The sequence below is a fragment of the Triticum dicoccoides genome, chromosome 5A (assembly GCF_002162155.2).
Source record: "Triticum dicoccoides isolate Atlit2015 ecotype Zavitan chromosome 5A, WEW_v2.0, whole genome shotgun sequence".
Taxonomy (NCBI): domain Eukaryota; kingdom Viridiplantae; phylum Streptophyta; class Magnoliopsida; order Poales; family Poaceae; genus Triticum; species Triticum dicoccoides.
The window spans coordinates 422,751,474-422,769,840 of NC_041388.1; the positions used below are offsets into that span (position 1 = coordinate 422,751,474).

At 45.6% G+C, this 18,367-nt stretch overlaps 1 protein-coding gene across 1 annotated transcript in view; it reads left to right on the forward strand.

Moving 5' to 3' along the window:
- Positions 1–16,229, forward strand: part of LOC119299680 (wall-associated receptor kinase 3-like) — a 17,903-nt gene extending 1,674 nt beyond the window's left edge. The window contains exons 2-4 of the mRNA XM_037576846.1: positions 5,136–5,577; positions 5,677–5,841; positions 15,055–16,229. Coding sequence (XP_037432743.1) covers positions 5,136–5,577; positions 5,677–5,841; positions 15,055–16,229 — 1,782 coding nt within the window. The remainder of the gene's footprint in view (positions 1–5,135; positions 5,578–5,676; positions 5,842–15,054) is intronic.
- Positions 16,230–18,367: the final 2,138 nt, after the last annotated feature.

Here is an 18,367-nt window from a genome sequence, read left to right on the forward strand (position 1 = left end):
GGTTGCATAGAAGAGGTTGAAAAAAAAATCTATATATTCTATATCTAAATAGCTCCTAAAACATTTGTATGGAGATCATTTGATGCTTTTTGGACCAAACTTTGCAAGCTCCTAAAACATTTGCTTATAATTACATTCACAAAGTTTCAGAATTTTATGATTCTTTTTTCTATTTTTTTGAATTTACTATTCACTCCGTGGGTGCACCGAAGTTGGATGTAGTCTCTACTTTTTCGAAAGGCCCACCTCAACATGCAACAATACATAGGAAAAAAATGTCACCTCAACATGCAAACATGCACGATAATTTTCTATTCTAATATTTATATTTATTAAAAGAAAAAAGTCCATTTTACTACCCTGAACAAAGTTGGTGGTTCACATAAAACCTTGATCTTTATTTCGGTTCTTTTTACCCCCTGAACAATTTCATACCGGACAAAATCAGTCCCTGGATGGTTTGACTTGACTGATTGCTGACGTGGGAATGGTCAATGGGCGGTTTTGACCTGCAGGCGAGTCTCCCTCGTCACGCTGGGTTGAGACAGAGGAGCTCCTCTCGAGCCTCCCATCGCAGCTGCCTCCATCCGAGCACCGCGCGCGACCCCGCCGCATCTGGATGACGCTGGCGACCGTCAGAGTTCCAAGCTGCTGCCCTGACGCCCTGCTTCTCCTTTCTCCCTTCTCTTCCGTCTCCCTTCCCGCACATCTGAACTCACTGAGATCCACCCTGCCCCCCGACATCCATGGTCGTGCCGTCCGCTGCGCCCACCCCGCGTTCCCCTCGCCCGGACTCATCCGCGGCGGTCGACGCGTCTGCCAACGCCGCCCCGTCCCTGGACTTCGGCGACCCGGCCTCCCTCGCCGCCCTCCGCGACCTCACCGACGTCGGCGCCGCGACCCGCCTGCTCCACGAGTGCATCGCCTACCAGCGCGCCCTCGACGCCCGCCTCAACGCGCTCCTCGCCCACCGCCCCGACCTCGACCGTGCGGCTGCCTCCCTGCTCCACTCTGCCCCGCCGTTCCTCCCGCTCGCCGCCTCCAACGCCACCGCGCTCAGGGAGTCATCCTCCTCCACCGCCGCGCTCACCGAGGTGCTCTCCTCCCGCATCCGCCACCTTGATGCGGCGCACTCGCGCGCCGAGTCCGCCCTCGCCCGTGTCGAGGCCGCGCTCGACTATTCCCGCGCGCTCGACGCTGCGCACCACGCCCTGGCAGCCAACGACCTCGCAGCCGCCGCCACCGCAGCCCATGAGTTCCTGGCCATCGACGCGTGGTTCCCCACTGACGACAACCTCCGCCGCGACCTGCTTGACATCAAGCACCGCCTTGAGGGCTAATTTCCTCACCGAGCGCCCCCTGAGTCACTGCCAAGCGGGTCCCATTTCCTAATTAACCATGGGCTAATTTCCTGTTTCACTTAAGTTAATCCTCGTGGCCCCACCCGCAGGTCAAAACCACCATTGACCAACGCCACATCAGCTGCATGTTGAGACAAACCACCCAAAGGGGTCTTTTGTCCGGTTTGGGATTGTTCAGGGGGTAAATGAAGGAAATATGCCCTAGAGGCAATAATAAAGTTATTATATATTTCCTTATATCATGATAAATGTTTATTATTCATGTTAGAATTGTATTAACCGGAAACATAATACATGTGTGAATACATAGACAAACAGAGTGTCACTAGTATGCCTCTACTTGACTAGCTCGTTAATCAAAGATGGTTATGTTTCCTAACCATGGACAAAGAGTTGTTATTTGATTAACAGGATCACATCATTAGTTGAATGATCTGATTGACATGACCCATTCCATTAGCTTAGCACCCGATCATTTAGTATATTGCTATTGCTTTCTTCATGACTTATACATGTTCCTATGACTATGAGATTATGCAACTCCCGTTTACTAGAGGAACACTTTGTGTGCTACCAAATGTCACAACGTAACTGGGTGATTATAAAGGAGCTCTACAGGTGTCTCCAAAGGTACATGTTGGGTTGGCGTATTTCGAGATTAGGATTTGTCACTCCGATTGTCGGAGAGGTATCTCTGGGCCCTCTCGGTAATGCACATCACATAAGCCTTGCAAGCATTGCAACTAATGAGTTAGATGCGAGATGATGTATTACGAAACGAGTAAAGAGACTTGCCAGTAACGAGATTGAACTAGGTATTGAGATACCGACGATCGAATCTCGGGCAAGTAACATACCGATGACAAAGGGAACAACGTATGTTGTTATGCGGTCTGACCGATAAAGATCTTCGTAGAATATATAGGAGCCAATATGAGCATCCAGGTTCCGCTATTGGTTATTGACCGGAGACGTGTCTCGGTCATGTCTACATTGTTCTCGAACCCGTAGGGTCCGCACGCTTAAGGTTTCGATGACAGTTATATTATGAGTTTATGAGTTTTGATGTACCGAAGGAGTTCGGAGTCCCAGATGAGATCGGGGACATGACGAGGAGTCTCGAAATGGTCGAGACGTAAAGATCGATATATTGGACGACTATATTCGGACATCGGAAAGGTTCCGAGTGGTTCAGGTATTTTTCGGAGTACCGGGGAGTTACGGGAATACGGGAGAAAAAGTATATGGGCCTTATTGGGCTTTAGGAGAGAGGGAGAGGCAGGCCGCGCGCCCCCCCAAGGCCTAGTCCGAATTGGACTAGGGGGAGGGCTGCGCCCCCTCCTTCTTTCTCTTCCCTCTTCCCCTTCCTTGTCTCCTACTCCTACTACATGGAAGGACTCCTAGTTGGACTAGGAAAAGGGGAATCCTACTCCCGATGGGAGTAGGACTCCCCTAGGGCGCGCCATAGAGAGGGCCGGCCCTCCCCTCCTCCACTCCTTTATATACGGGGGCAGGGGGCACCCCATAGACACACAAGTTGATTTTCGTGATCGTTCCTTAGCCGTGTGCGGTGCCCCCCTCCACGATATTACACCTCGGTCATATTGTAGCGGTGCTTAGGCGAAGCCCTGCGACGGTTGAACATCAAGATCGTCACCACGCCGTCGTGCTGATGGAACTCCTCCCCGAAGCTTTGCTGGATCGGAGCCCAGGGAGCGTCATCGAGCTGAACGTGTGCCAAGAACTCGGAGGTACCGGAGTAACGGTGCTTGGATCGGTTGGACCGGAAAGACGTACGACTACTTCCTCTACGTTGCATCAACGCTTCCGCTTCGGTCTACGAGGGTACGTAGACAACACTCTCCCATCTCGTTGCTATGCATCACCATGATCTTGCGTGTGTGTAGGAATTTTTTTGAAATTACTACGTTCCCCAACAGTAAAGGGAACCGAAATAAAGACCAGGGGGTAATGTGAACCACCAACTTTGTTCAGGGTAGTAAAATAGACTTTTTTCTTATTAAAAAATATATAACTATACAATAATCAAACAAGCAAATAATTTGTATTTTCAGTTTTGATTGAAATATATTACAAAAAAAATCTGCAACAGCGTGCGAGGTATCGTCTAGATCCCCACTAACATACTTTTCTCAACATGCAACTATGTCAGTTTAACGTACAATCATGCATGAGAAAAGACCCACCACAACATGCAACTATGTATGCCAAAAGGTTCAAATGCTTTAATTAGATTATGCTACTTAATTCAATAAAAACTTAATAATTATATGCATTTTAACTATATTATGCTACCTATATTCAATAAGTACTATATAATTATAGAGTAATTAATTATATGTATTTTTTACTTTCAGCCTTATATTATTAATGGAAATATTCATGTTTGTGTAACCAAATATCATTGAAATATATGGCAACCACTATTATCGACATTGTACTTTTTGTTTCTATTGTGTTTGATAGGCCTCATGGTGCTTTTGTATATCTTGTAGTGCTTTAGACCTAGTTTAGATAGGTGTGGTGTGTCATTTGTACACGTTTTCGTTCGGTTTCCCTTCAGTAAACCGAACAGTTTCAGCTATCGGCTTCTTCCGCAATGGAATTTTAGTCGTTCTCCCGGTAACTTAAATAAAAACTAAGTAGTTTATTCCACTAACATATTTATCTCAACGTTTTCGTCTCAAAATAAAAAAAATTATCTCAACGTACAACTAGGCCACCTGAACATCCAACCATGCATGGAAAAACACTCATCTCAACAAGCAACAATGCATGAAAAAAGGCTCAAATATTTAAATTATATTATACTCCCTCCGTCCCATAATATAAGAGCGTAGTATTACTTATATTAAATGAATACTTTATAATTATAAAATAATTATACAATAATTATATGTACAATTATATTATGCTACTTATATTCAATAAATACTTATAATTATAGAATAATCAATTGCATGTATTTTTTACTTTTAGCCTTATAGCATCCATCCAAATATTCATGTTTATATAATCAAATATCACTAAAATATATTGCATCCAATCATGCATGGAAAAAGGGTCACCTCAACATGCAACCATGGAAAAAGGATCAAATGTTTTAATTATATTATGCCACTTATATTCTATAAATAATTTATAATCATACAATACATTTCATTATTTTATGATACTTATATATAATAAATAATTTATTAATTATATAAGAATTATATATAATTTAATTATATTTTGCTAGTCATGTTTAATAAATAATTTATAATTATACAATTATTCTATGCATGTTCATTATATTATGCTACTTATATTCAATAAATAATTTATAATTATATGAATATTATGTGTATTTTAGTTATATTTTGCTAGTCATATTCAATAGATACTTCATAACTATACAATAATTATATGTATTTTTACTTTTGGCCTTCTTTTATTAATCCTAGTATTCATGTCTATACAAACAAATATCACTGAAATGTATCCAAACCAATTCCCATAGCAACACGCGGGGTATCCTATAATTGTGGCATATTCTCTTCAAGTGTAGATATTCATACAACTTCTTATTAAACACCCCTGCAAAAAAAGAGCTTCTTGTTAAACTCCAGTTCATTCAGGCTATTCCAATACGGTCTCAGCTAGAACTTCCACCAGTTATAATATAAAATAAAATTAAGACATAGGACATTATCCCCTCACTAGTAGTGTAAGTTTGGCTCAAGACTTCACATATACATTTTCCACGTGCAGTATGTAATAGGTTGCGTCTCCACCTGCGAGGGCGCACCCGTGGAGGATGGTACATGTTCTGGCGCCGGTTGCTGCCAAGCCGATGTCCCGAAAGGCATACAATATTATAATGGTTATTTCAACGAAAACTACAACACCACAAAGACTTCACAAGACATCACCTGCAGCTACATAACGGTGATGGAAAAAGCAGCTTTCAACTTCAAAACTAGCTATGTCAAATCCACAGTGTTTTATGATACATACAAGGGCAAAGTTCCTATTGTCCTGAACTGGCAAATAGCAGAATCGGCTTGTGTGGACGCTAAGAAGAACACAAGTTCCTACGCATGTGTCAGCAACCACAGTGCGTGTGTTGATTCCACCACCCACAAGCCAGGTTATCGCTGCAAGTGCTCTGATGGGTATGAAGGCAACCCTTACCTCGCCGGTGGATGCCAAGGTTCCTTCACTTTTACTCTTCCTTGTGCATTGACAATGACCTCACATAAGAATCAATTGTATACACTGTTTAAAACTACAAACAATTGTTTGGTTCCAGATATCGATGAGTGCGGGCGCCCTACCAATCCTTGTGGCGATGGTATATGCAAGAACACGCCGGGAAACTACAGCTGCTCATGCCATCCAGGGAATTATATGACGAATGCCGTTTGCGTGCCAATTCAAAAGAAGCCTTCCCGTTTTCAGGCAATGCCTGTTGTAGGTAAGCTCGTGTGTACTGTATCGTCAGGACCAAAGTAACATCACTTGCGGGCAATTATTTATTTTCTTTAGAAGCAAGTCGTGTTTGGCCAAATTTCTAGTCTCTCTGTTCGCAAATATATATATGATTGTCTTTTTACCAATCAAACATTATAAAGTTTGGCCATCACTACTGAAATTTTTACTATAACATAAAATTTATAGTACTAGATTCATTATGGAACATACTATTATGATGCATAGAGTTTATTAAAAAACATATTTTCATACAAAATGATGCTCAAAATATGCCCTGTATAATTATTATGTCCAAAATGATCGTGTGTCTATGTTCAAAACAATATACATGTGCCATAGGTGGGAGTAATTGGTGTTTTCAATTTCTCTTCAACAATATATAATACTTTTAAGTGGCCACTACACATGGGAATTAATTCATCTCGAACAAATACCTCATGCAGGTGGATGTTTTTTCAAAACTATCATGTTTTTTGTAGCAATTTCAGAAACTATAGGACGTAATGCAAAAAAACCAAAACTAGTAGCCCGTCGGCCATTCTTTGGCCGAAGTAGTACTTTTCGGCCACAGCTAGGCCGAAGTAGTACTTTTCGGCCAGAGCTAGGCCGAAGTAGTACTTTTCGGCCAGACTTAGACCGAAATAGACTTTTTGGTCAAGTCTAGGCCGAAAAGTCACTTTTTGGTCATCCCTAGGCCGAAGTTGCATGGCTCATGCTGAATTGTATTTTGTTGCCACCCGTTTCCCGCCCACCCCTTCCCGTCACCCGTTTCCCGCCAACCCCTTCCCGCCTTATTTTCCCGCCAATCCGTTCCCGCCTTATTTTCCCGCCAATCCCTTCCCGCCTTATTTGCCCGCCAATCCCTTCCCGCCAACCCTTTCCCGCCATACCGCAGTTATTCTTTCCCGCCATTTTCTCCTCTGTATCTATAAAACCCCCTTCAGGCGGAGGTGGATAAGCATTCCAGTGTAGTGTAGTCGAGATGTCCCATTATCCATTCGATCCTAGTTTTCACCTTGAGATGAGCAGCACTCTGCTGAGTCTAGCTACCGATTTCAGGATGGACAATAGGATAGTTCCATGGGACGAACTCACCGGTAGTGACACCATAATGAATGAGTTGGCTCACCAACTACGTAGGTCTGGGTGGCCTGAAAGGACCTATGAGGAGGTACGTCAAGAACTTCTTAGGTTGCATGAAAGGTGGAAGAAGGTGGTGGAGCCGAAGAGTGAAACTTTCAAAAGGACTACAGAAAAGCATCCATTTTTATGGACCGAGGAGAGCGAGGACGACGATGATATCTTCATGCCGCCGCTTCCGGGTTCTGCATCGTCGAAGGGCAAGAGTTCTGCATCGTCCAAAGGAAAGAGTTCTGCATCCGCGAAGGGCAAGAGTTTTGTATCGACCAAGGGCAAGAGCTCTGCATCGACGAAGGGCAAGAGGAGCGCATCGTCGAAGGGCAAGAGGGCTGCATCAACGGAGGATGACGATGATGACTTCATGTAGTATGTAAGATGTATTCCAGTTGTACCGTTTCATTCAGATGTATTTGCATTATTAGTTTGTATTTTATTATTGTAGGGCATTATGTTCTATCTGAATTTCATTTTGTAGTATGTAAGATGTATTGCACAAGTTGTATCTTAATTATCGGTTGTAGTCTATTTGGAAATGTAACTGAAATAAGAATGCGAATTAATAGTAATATGTCTCTCGCATACATAAAAAAATATATGTCTCCTGATCACATAGAAGCAAGTGCGATAGTAACACATACATGAAGCATGTCTCATACATAAATACTGACACACAGCTGCGAATAGTCTGAAACTAACATAGATAATGAGTCATACATAGATAGATAAGCATATCACTGCGGGGGACGACGACGAGTCTGGGTCTTCCTCGGGCGAGGACCCGAAGGCGATAAGCGCTGAGGCGGTGGACGAGGCTCGCGATAACCACGACCATAGTTAACCTCGTCTGTCACGGTCTGTGTCTCCTGCGTCGGTGGTGGTGGTGGAGTGTGAAACACTGTCTGCGAGAAGCCATAAATGTTTGTAGCTTGGTCATCATCCTCGCGGTCGCCCTCAAAGTACGAAGCACCACCACTAAGGATCGGTGACTGCTCTGAATGCATGAACGGCTGCGACTGGTTGCCGCCTGCGGTAAAGTAAAATTGATACAAATGCATGAACGAAGCATCACCAGTAAGCATCAGTGACTGCTGAGAATGCAAGAACGATTACTACACTGTTCAAAAGAATGTAGTGAGTAGTGTTAACTAGATTCATCTGCTGATGCCAGTAAGCGCTCCCTAGCTGTGAAGGAGGTGGCTCATGCCAGGAAGAGCTCCCTGGCTGTGAAGGAGGTGGCTCATGCCAGGAAGAGCTCCCTGGCTGTGAAGGAGGTGGCTCATGCCAGGAAGAGCTCCCTGGCTGTGAAGGAGGTGGCTCATGCCAGGAAGATCTCCCTGGCTGTGAAGGATGAGGTTCTGCACGGTGCACAGAGGGCCGTGGTTCTGAACGGTGCATAGAGGGTCGTGGTTCTGAATGTTGTACAGAGGGACGTGGCGGACGATGTGTTGGAGGAGGAAGTGCAACATCCGAAGTCCGTCTACACGTAACAGCTGCGTAAATCCCGCGTAGCTTGTCATCAAGACGCCTCAACCATGAGACGCCCTCTCGCGGTGGGATAGTTTCTCCCCTCTGAAAGCGCCGCATTAAAGCGGAAACCTCCTCTCGCGCCTGTACTGTCAAGTCACCCTGTACACAAAGAATGAACCAATTATATGCTCGTTGTATGATAGACACCACGAATAGACAACCAAGCGAATATGTCCAGATTAACAAAAGACTTAACATATGAGAACCAAGGCATTTACCGCGTGGTGTCTGGTTCCCACAACAGAGGCAGTTGGGTACATATCGCTGGTGAGAGGGGTTTCGATCTGATCAGGAGCAGCTGATGGAACCAAGTAGATCCTTGTTGTATGCCGGTAACGCTGCAGATACAACCCGAACATTTCCTAGTTAAAGGGCCGAACCTCACCCCAGATATTTGTCGCAGCGGTAGTCCATTCGTCAACGTAAGGGGTAATGCTCTCAAGCCAATAAGCCATGGACTTGTTTCCTCCTAGGCGACTGTCCCTGAGATTGACATGCGCGATACATGATTAGGTATATTATGAATGCAGAGCTGCCAACTAAAATAGTATTAGTACTTACTTGTGCACGTGGTCTGGCAAGTGTGGAATATCTGGAATCTCAGGCTGTTGATATAGACCGAGCTGTCTCATCACCCTATGAAGAGACATCTCCTCAACCGTCACGTCGAACACCAACTTGGCCTTAGTCATCCAAAAGTGCCGATCTCTAGTGCACAATCCAGAAATCCCAACTGGGTACCTCGATGATATAGCCTGAGGCGAGTATGGCTCCCAAATAACTTGATCCTCGTGCAAACTATCAAACTGCGCCATGAAGGACGGGTAGCATCCCCTAACCTGAGTATGCGCAAACTGTCTCTGTGCATGACAACAAATAAGCATTAGTAATACTATTGAATGGCAAGAAATAATTGAATTAATTGTTACTCCCTCCGTCCAAAAAAACTTGTCATCGAAATGGACAAAAAAGGGTGTATCTAGAACTAAAATACATCTAGATACATTCCTTTTTATTCATTTTGATGACAAGTATTTCCGGACGGAGGGAGTACTTAATATAAAAGTACCTCTCGCCGTGTCCAAACAGATCCCATAGTAGGTAAGTCGCCGATAGCAGGCACATAAGTCCCAGCTAAGTCCTCCAAACCAAAAGGTTTATCAATGTAGACATAGGGTCGTCCAATAGGGAACCTCTCGTATGACCAAAGCTGCAACAATAATGGACATCCAACAAGACTAGATTTTCTAGACTTCAACAAGCAAGCTTTGCACAGGCCTCTGTACATAGCCGCTAACACAGCAGAACCAAAACTCCTCTGTAGAATATCCGCAGGGCAACGTGCGTCAGCTATCTCTCGTGCAATACTGATGAGTCGTGCCTCGACAGTGGTCACGTGGTTCTCCGTAAACATTGTCTTGCCGAATAGCCAAAGAATATATGCCTCTAGGGACCGGTCAATCTGAGCCTCCAACAACTCAACGTCGGGATGTCCTAACGAGACAATCTACATAGAAACGTAATAATTGTATGAACATCGGACAACTAAAAAACAACATTTGTTTAAGTGGCCGTGGTGGTTACCTGAAACTGGCTCAACCATCTAAAAAGAGGTCCATGAGGATCGTTGTCTATAGCCCTAGCAGTCGGGACTGCAGCCAAAAAACGGGTCTGTGTTGCTGCTTGCCACCCAGATTCTGCCTCTAAGGGACCTATGGCAGCACCGGCCAGAGGTAATCCCAACAAGTAAGACACATCCTGTAAAGTAGGCGCCATCTCTCCCCAAGGAAAGTGAAACGTATGTGTTTCTGGTCTCCATCTATCTACTAAGCAGGTAAGGAGTGACTTGTCGTAAGAGAAATGTCTCACTTGCCTCTTGTGTAACTGCAATGGTTCACCTGCCTCATCTAAGTCCGGACCATCAATCCACTCATCCAATGTACCCTCAACCAGCCGTGCCAAGGGTAGAAGTCCAGCCCAACTTAACCTACAAAATAAAAAGATTGTTAGCGGTTATGAAAAGTATGTCAAACATAGTAAGTCATTATATGGTCTCCATTATATGCACACATACCTATCAACCCATGAATCGTGTATCAGCCAGTTAGTCTTTGGGGTACGAGTGACCAACACGTCTAAGTTGTTGCCCGCTTCCGTAAGGGCGCCCCGGTGCTTTCTATCGATGTTACCATTAAGCAACGGATACGAAGACATATCTGCAATTCAAACAACAAATCTCAGGTGCAAATAAAACATAGTATGACATATTACAAATTATAACATAGTCCTGACATATTACGAATTAAAACATAGTCCTGACATATTACATATTAAAACATAGTCCTGACATATTACATATTAAAACATAGTCCTGACATATTACATATTAAAACATAGTCCTGACATATTACATATTAAAACATAGTCCTCACATATTACAAATTAAAACATAGTCCTGACATATTACATATTAAAACCCACTACGGCACATTATATAGCTTGTGAGTTATTTCTTCCTCGTCCGCCCCTTCGGCCTCGACTGTCACGACCACGCCCGCCTCTTGGTCCTGTTGTCGTAGCCGTCGATGTGGAAGCACTCGTCGATGCGGAAGCACCATCTTTGTTCAGGTCGGGACAATATTTCATCCTATGCCCATAAGCCGCGCATAACAAACATTGTTTGGTTGCTCCACCAGCTTCAGACTGGTCCATATCGTTTCGGATACGACGGGCCTTTCGTCTGCCCCTACTTGTTCGCCGAAGGTCTGGATGCGGGATGTACACTCTCTCACCGTCGTTTACCTTGTTGAAATTGCCGACGACTCTAAACCCTATCATCTCGCCTGTCCAGGTGTTGAGCACTGCCTCTTTTAAATAGTATGGGGACACGAAGGATATAGCATCCAACTGAATCTGGCCACAAGCAACCAACACATGAGAGCAAGGTAGGTGCAGCAACTTCGGTTTGTTGCATGTACACTCACACGTTGGATGAAATTCCGTTCTAATTTTTACCTCGTGTGTCTTCAACTCATTTCCAGAACCAAAACCATCGGTAGGAAGCTGAACCTCATACCTCCTTTCTTGATTCCCTATGAGTCTGACACTGTGCTTCTTTGCTTTCTCTATCTTCTTTGCCATGTATTCCATTACACGGCTACAATAAGGTGTGTTCTGATTATCTTCAATATGCTTCTTTGCTAACTCGTGCCTTTCTCTGAAATATCTCAAAGTGCCATGGAATACAGCCTCCACAATAGCGGTGAGTGGCAATGCTCTATTCCCTCTCAGCACAAAGTTATACACCTCTGCAAGATTGGTTGTCATGTGGCCATACCTAGCTCCATGTGTGTCATGCAGCAAAGACCAATTCATTGGAGGCTCTTTCTCTATCCACTCAAAAAAATTCTTTATTGCCCTTCCCTTCTTTCTCCTAGTATTAGGAGGGTCAATTGCTGGCAAGTCACAAAGACCAACTGGCTCCTCTAGCTCCGCGATGAGTGCTGCTAATTTAACCTGATCTTCTTCCATTTTCTTCCTTGCACGGACCTGCTTCTTAGTAAACTCATCTAGTTTTGACCAAATAAATTCATATTTCCGCTGCTGGCTCTGCTTGCATAATTTTTTGAACAAGTTCATCAACCGCTTGTTCTTGAACTGTGACAAAAAATTAGCCCCAAGATGGCGCATGCACCACCGGCTCTGCAAGTCCCTCCAAGGTGTTGGTTCGTCATCTGCTGGATTCCGAAGTGTCTTCACGGCCTTCAATATACCAGCATGTCTGTCATGAATGACACACACGTTTGGTCGGTCCTTCACGATGGCAATTTTCACTTGGCGGAAGAACCAAACCCAGCTGAGAAAGTTCCCACCCTCGACAAATGCCATGGCAAGTGGGATGATTTGATTGTTCCCGTCCACACCAATAGCAGTCAGGATTTGCCCTCTATATTGACCGGTCAGGAATGTACCATCCACAAACATAACAGGAGGACAATGCCGGAAAGCTTCGATGCACATAGCAAATGAGAAGAACACTCGTTTCAACACCTTGAAATCTGGTATACTCAGCAACCTCATGTGTTGTACATTCACATAAGTGTCGGGATTCCTCTCCTTCAGTATGCCCAGGAGACGGACAACATTATCATATGAGTCGAAGAACGTCCCAAACCTTTCCTCCATAGCCTTCTGCTTAGCCCTCCAAGCCTTCCCATAAGGAATGACATAATTCCATCTGACCTTCACTGCTGTCTGGATGTGTTTTGCTTCCATATCTTTCTTCTCTACTATCTTAGTATACATGAGTTGCGCAATGAGACTTGAAGTCAGGTTCGGATGCTTCACCAGCAGGTTCGTCCTCACACAATTATGTGGGACAACAATGGTGACAGCCCAGTGGATGTCATACTTCGGCACGTGACCGTGCACCTTCCCAGGACAACCTGTTACAACACATTTCACGGTATAGTTTGTTGGACTTGATATGTGTGTCTTGAAAACCCTCTGCATAGACATAGCCCACTTTATCACCGCATACTTCAATTTTTTCTTTGTATCAAACATAGCCCCTATTTGTACTTGGTTCAGATTATACTGCCATGGAGTCTCATGGCCATCGTTCACCGCAAGGCCGGTGGATATGTCCTGCTCCCATGCAGAAGGAATCGGTACCTCAACTTCATCTTCAGAATTTTTAGAATCCAGTTCCTCCACCAATCCATCCTCGTCCTCTTCCTACATCACCCTCTGCATTTCATCCCCTTCCTCATCCCCATCAGCAAAACCAGAAACAGCTAATATTATCGACTGGCTACTCTGCCCAGTATCAGGACCACAAACATTGTGTGGCACGTACTCTGACTCTTTCTCCGGTTGGCTAGCATCCACATCTTGTGGCTGTGACCCGGATAAAACAATCTCGTTAGCCACTTCACTGCCTTGGCCGGGTTCATACCCCCTGTGGAGTTGTACGGTATTCTCCTCCTTCGGCACAGGTTGCACAAGTGCATATGGGTGGATTCTTCGGTCTCGGTAGCGTCTTAACAGGGACAACCAATGCTGGCTCCTATCTACCGGCATCAACTCCCACTTGACATTTTTACAAGATTTGGTCCACAATGCATGAATACTGACGGAACATACTTCAGGATCCATACCGAAACTAGTTGTCAACCAGTACTTCAACTGTCTAATGCCCAGTCTGTCCGGGTCAGCTAGTGTTATGACGCCATTTTTAAACTCGCTAAGATCAACCCCCAACTCATTATATCGAACATTACCAGCGCCGTAGTAAACATTCAGATTTACTGATTCAGACATTTTCACCTGTCAGACATTGCCATCTTCTCATTAATCACAACGAACTATGCGCTAAAATGCCTCCAAAAATATATTAACACTAAATTTCACAATATGACTTATATACACTAACTAAACTATATTAATCACAATATACACTAATATTATCCGCTACATGAACTATGCGTTAAAATGCCTCCAAAAATATATTAACACTAAAATTCACAATATACACTAATATTATCCGCTACACGAACTATGCGCTAAAATGCCTCAAAAAATATATTAACACTAAAATTCACGATATACACTAATATTATCCGCTACACGAACTATGCGCTAAAATGCCTCCTAAATTAAATTAACACTGAAATTCACAACGAACACTAATATTATCCGCTACACGAACTATGCGCTAATATTTACATAATATTTGTGACGACGTGATTATACCTTCGAAGTGTGTGTCCGCTTCTTGCTTCTCTCTTTGACTCAGCGACACCGGCCACCTCGCGAAGTACTTGCACCACCGGAGAATGACAACGCCGCCCCCGACGACCGGAGGTTCAACTCCGGTCAGCCCCCAACCTGCTCCTCCTCCTCACCACCTCCTCCTCTGCAGCTGCTGCTACTAGTCACCACCACCAACCCATCCTCCTCTCCACCATGGCTCCTCCTCCCCACCATGGCTGCTCCTCTCCAAACACATCAAAAACTATACCATAGCAAAAAATAACACCGTAGGCCGGTGGAGATTGCTATGATCTACCGATTCTGTGGGTTGGATTTGTAAATGTGTGGCAAATGGAGGAGATCGGCGCGGGGGGAGTTCTACAGAGAAGAACTGAGAGAGAGAGAAAGGGAAACGAAGAACAGGCGCAGGGGCGAACAACGGTGCTTAGCCGCACCTTTTCGGTTGAAGCCTGGCCGAAAAGGTCTTCGGTCGAAGCCTGGCCGAAAAGGCCAGCTTCGGTCACCTGTGGGCCGAAAACAGCCCAGTTCGGCCGCGTAGCAACCGAAGCTACTATTTTCGGCCGGCCCCCCGCCAACAGCGAGTTTTCGGCCCAAGCGCGGCCGAAAAGCCTACTTCGGCCACACCCTGGCCGAAAACTCCCTTTTCGGCCCACTCCTGGCCGACGGGCTACTAGTTTTGCGTTTTTTTCATTCTGCGCTATAGTTTCCGAAATTGCTACAAAAAACATGATAGTTTTGAAAAAAAATCATGCAGGTGCAAGTGTGGGACTTGTGGTCCTTGTGATTGCTGTAGCATGTGCATGCTTGATCCAAGAGAGAAGAAAGCTACAGAATATGAAACTGGCCTACTTTCGGCAGCACGGTGGTACGATATTATTTGAAGAGATGAAGTCACAGCAATGCAATGCATTCAGAATCTTCTCAGAAGAAGAATTGCAGCAAGCCACGAACAGGTTTAGTGAAAAACAAGTCATTGGTCGGGGAGGCCATGGAACTGTCTACAAGGGGCTTCTCAAGAGTAATGTTGAAGTAGCAGTCAAGAGATGCATGACAATCGACGACAAACATAAGAAAGAATCCGGCAAAGAAATGCTGATACTAGCCCAGATCAACCACAGAAATGTCGTGAAGCTCCTCGGGTGTTGCCTGGAGGTGGAAGTCCCCATGCTGGTGTACGAGTTCGTCCCAAATGGCACGCTCTTTGACCTCATCCACGGCAACCATGGCTGGCGCATCTCATTGGCCACTCGCTTGGACATCGCCCACGACTCTGCCGAGGCACTCTCCTACCTTCATTCGGGGGCTTCGACTCCGATTCTCCATGGTGATGTTAAATCATCCAACATTCTTCTCGACGATAACCACAAAGCTAAAGTCTCTGACTTTGGCGCCTCCATCCTTGCACCAACCGACGAGTCCCAGTTTGTCACACTTGTGCAAGGAACTTGTGGGTACCTCGACCCAGAATACATGCAAACATGTCAGTTGACAGACAAGAGTGACGTGTACAGCTTTGGTGTTGTTCTTCTGGAGCTGCTCACATGCAAGAAGCCATTTAATCTCGATGCCCTTGGGCAGGAGAAGAGCCTATCAATGATGTTTATGTCTGTGATGAAGGAGAAAAGGCTTGAGGTTATCTTGGATGAGGGGATCAAGGACGAGGACGACATGGAGATTCTTGAGGAGAATGCGGAGCTGGCAAAGCATTGTTTGGAGATGTCCGGTGAGAACAGGCCATCAATGAAGGAAGTCGCAGAGAAACTCGACAGGCTGAGGAAGGTGATGCATCATCCATGGGTGCAACAGAACCCTGAAGAGATGGAAAGCTTACTTGGGGAACCCTCGGCAATGGTCCACTCGACGATTGTCAGTGATCAATATTTCAGCATCGAGAAGAAAGTTGTGACTAATCTGCAATCAGAGCATTGATTAATAGCATCTAATTATTTTGTATCAAAACAATCAATCAATTTGTATATGTACATTATCTATTTCTCGTTATCTTTGTCAATTGTACTGGGACTTCTGATTGTATTATAATCGACCGATGTATGATGCCTATCCATATGGAAGAACTGCAGATACATCACAAAGTTAAAACCATCAACTAATTCTCCAGTATAAAACCTAGTGTTACAGCAGGTTCAGACTAGTTGTCACATACCAGATTCACGGAAATATTTACATGTCACATGTAAGCTAGCTAGCCACATGTCTAGACGTTCTTGGAAGGATTACAAGGATCCCTTTCGAAATGTAGAGCTACAAGAGAATCTTGTTTGCTCATATTTTTTCGAAGTTAAATTGGAGAGTTGCAGGCCATCTTAATCTGAACGTGATGCACGCGCACATGAAACGATGAGAGAGGGAGAGGCGGAGACCAGGTCACCTGAAGCGACCGGAATCTCACCGCCGTCACCCTCACCCTCATCCTCACCGCATCGCTGCGCTAGGGGGTCAAACCCGGTCCGTTCACGATCTCCTAATACATCTGCGGAGGCACCGTCGGAGAGAAAGGAGGGGTCTACGGGATCGGGGGGAACCGTGATGATCCACAGCGTCAGATCGGGCAGGAGGAGCGGCGGTGGATGCAATGGCGCGCTTCATTCTCCATCGGGATGGATCCGGGCGGCTGGATCGAAGGGCGGCTTCGATTCACCCCTCATTCTAGATGGATGGTTCTTCTCGATCTGGAGAACGACGTCCTCGCCGGCGAGTATCTTCCAGACGGAGAGATGATTGAGGTAGGTCTTCATTTCAAACTTGATGATTATGACATAGTTGTTGGCGAGTGTGTGCAGATTGTCGTACGACCGAAGGCATCGGAGATGATTGTTCTGACGGAGCCGATCCAGGCACGCCTGGGAGGACGGTTTTGGGCGCTTCTGGAGAGCGATGATGAAGACCAAGCGGAGTGTCATGCACCCACCAGAGTCATGGCCTCGTCGGGTGTCGGTCCGCTGCCATCGCCGGAGCCCATGAGTAAGATCGTTCGGCGTCGTTCTAAATTTGAAAATTCCAAGCCGGCCATGAAGCCATGGATCGGACCGATCCCTAAGGTAATGAGAGAACCGGTGACCTTGTCACAATTTTTGCCGGACAATTGGACTATGGTTACGAGAAAGAAGAAGAATGGAAAGTTTAGCCGGCCACCGCTGCCGCCAAGATCGCCGGTGGCGAGATCGGCGAGTACTGTTCGAGCAGCCAGACGGGCTCGTTTGAATATGCTATTGGGTCGTGGACCTGGTTTGGATGTTACGCCATATGGAACGATGGTCGTGGGTCTTTCAGGTTCTGGCGAGGCCCAGCTGGAGGCCCAAGCCTCGTTTCATCACAAACAGGCGGACGTACATGTTGCATCGATGCCAGTCACACAATCGATCGAGACTAGGGTTGCGGAGCCGGGCTTCTTGTAAGGACATATTTATCCCTAAGTGTTTTGGTGATTGATGACAACGCATTTGCGGACAAATCGTGTGCCATGAGTATTCTAGACACTTCTTTGCTAGGCACAAGACGATTGAGTGCCCCTCGAAGACTGACGAAGACGACATCTTTTCTATGTTTCTTTTTGGTGGATTTGAGTCGTAGGAAAGCCGTACTATTAAGAGGGGGTCCGCATTGGAAAGGTTTGGGTGGAATCATCACGTACACGTCTCCTTTTATCCCCTCCTTCTTCCTTGGAGCTTCATCCGTTTTCCTGCCTCCTGTAACTGGCTGCTGTTGTGGTTGCGGTAGTACTGCCCCTGGATCAATGGTAGTACTGTAGGCAACTAACAATTTTTTACATCCGCACCTGCCGCGGTAGTACCGCTTTCGCCGTGCGGTAGTACCATGCTATGCGGTCAGGCAGTAGTACCGCCCCTCGACAGTACTACTGTGTCGGGTTTTTGCTACTTCTGTTTTTTTGCTGAAGTAGGCACGGAAGTTTCCCTTCCCCCTGGCTGGGACTTTTGCCTTGCGGTAGTACCGCATGGGGGGGCGCGGTAGTACCGCGCGTGCGGAAGTACCGCCCCCAGCTTCTGTGCGTCTGTTTCTGTGCTAGGGTCGCGGCAGTACCGTGGTTC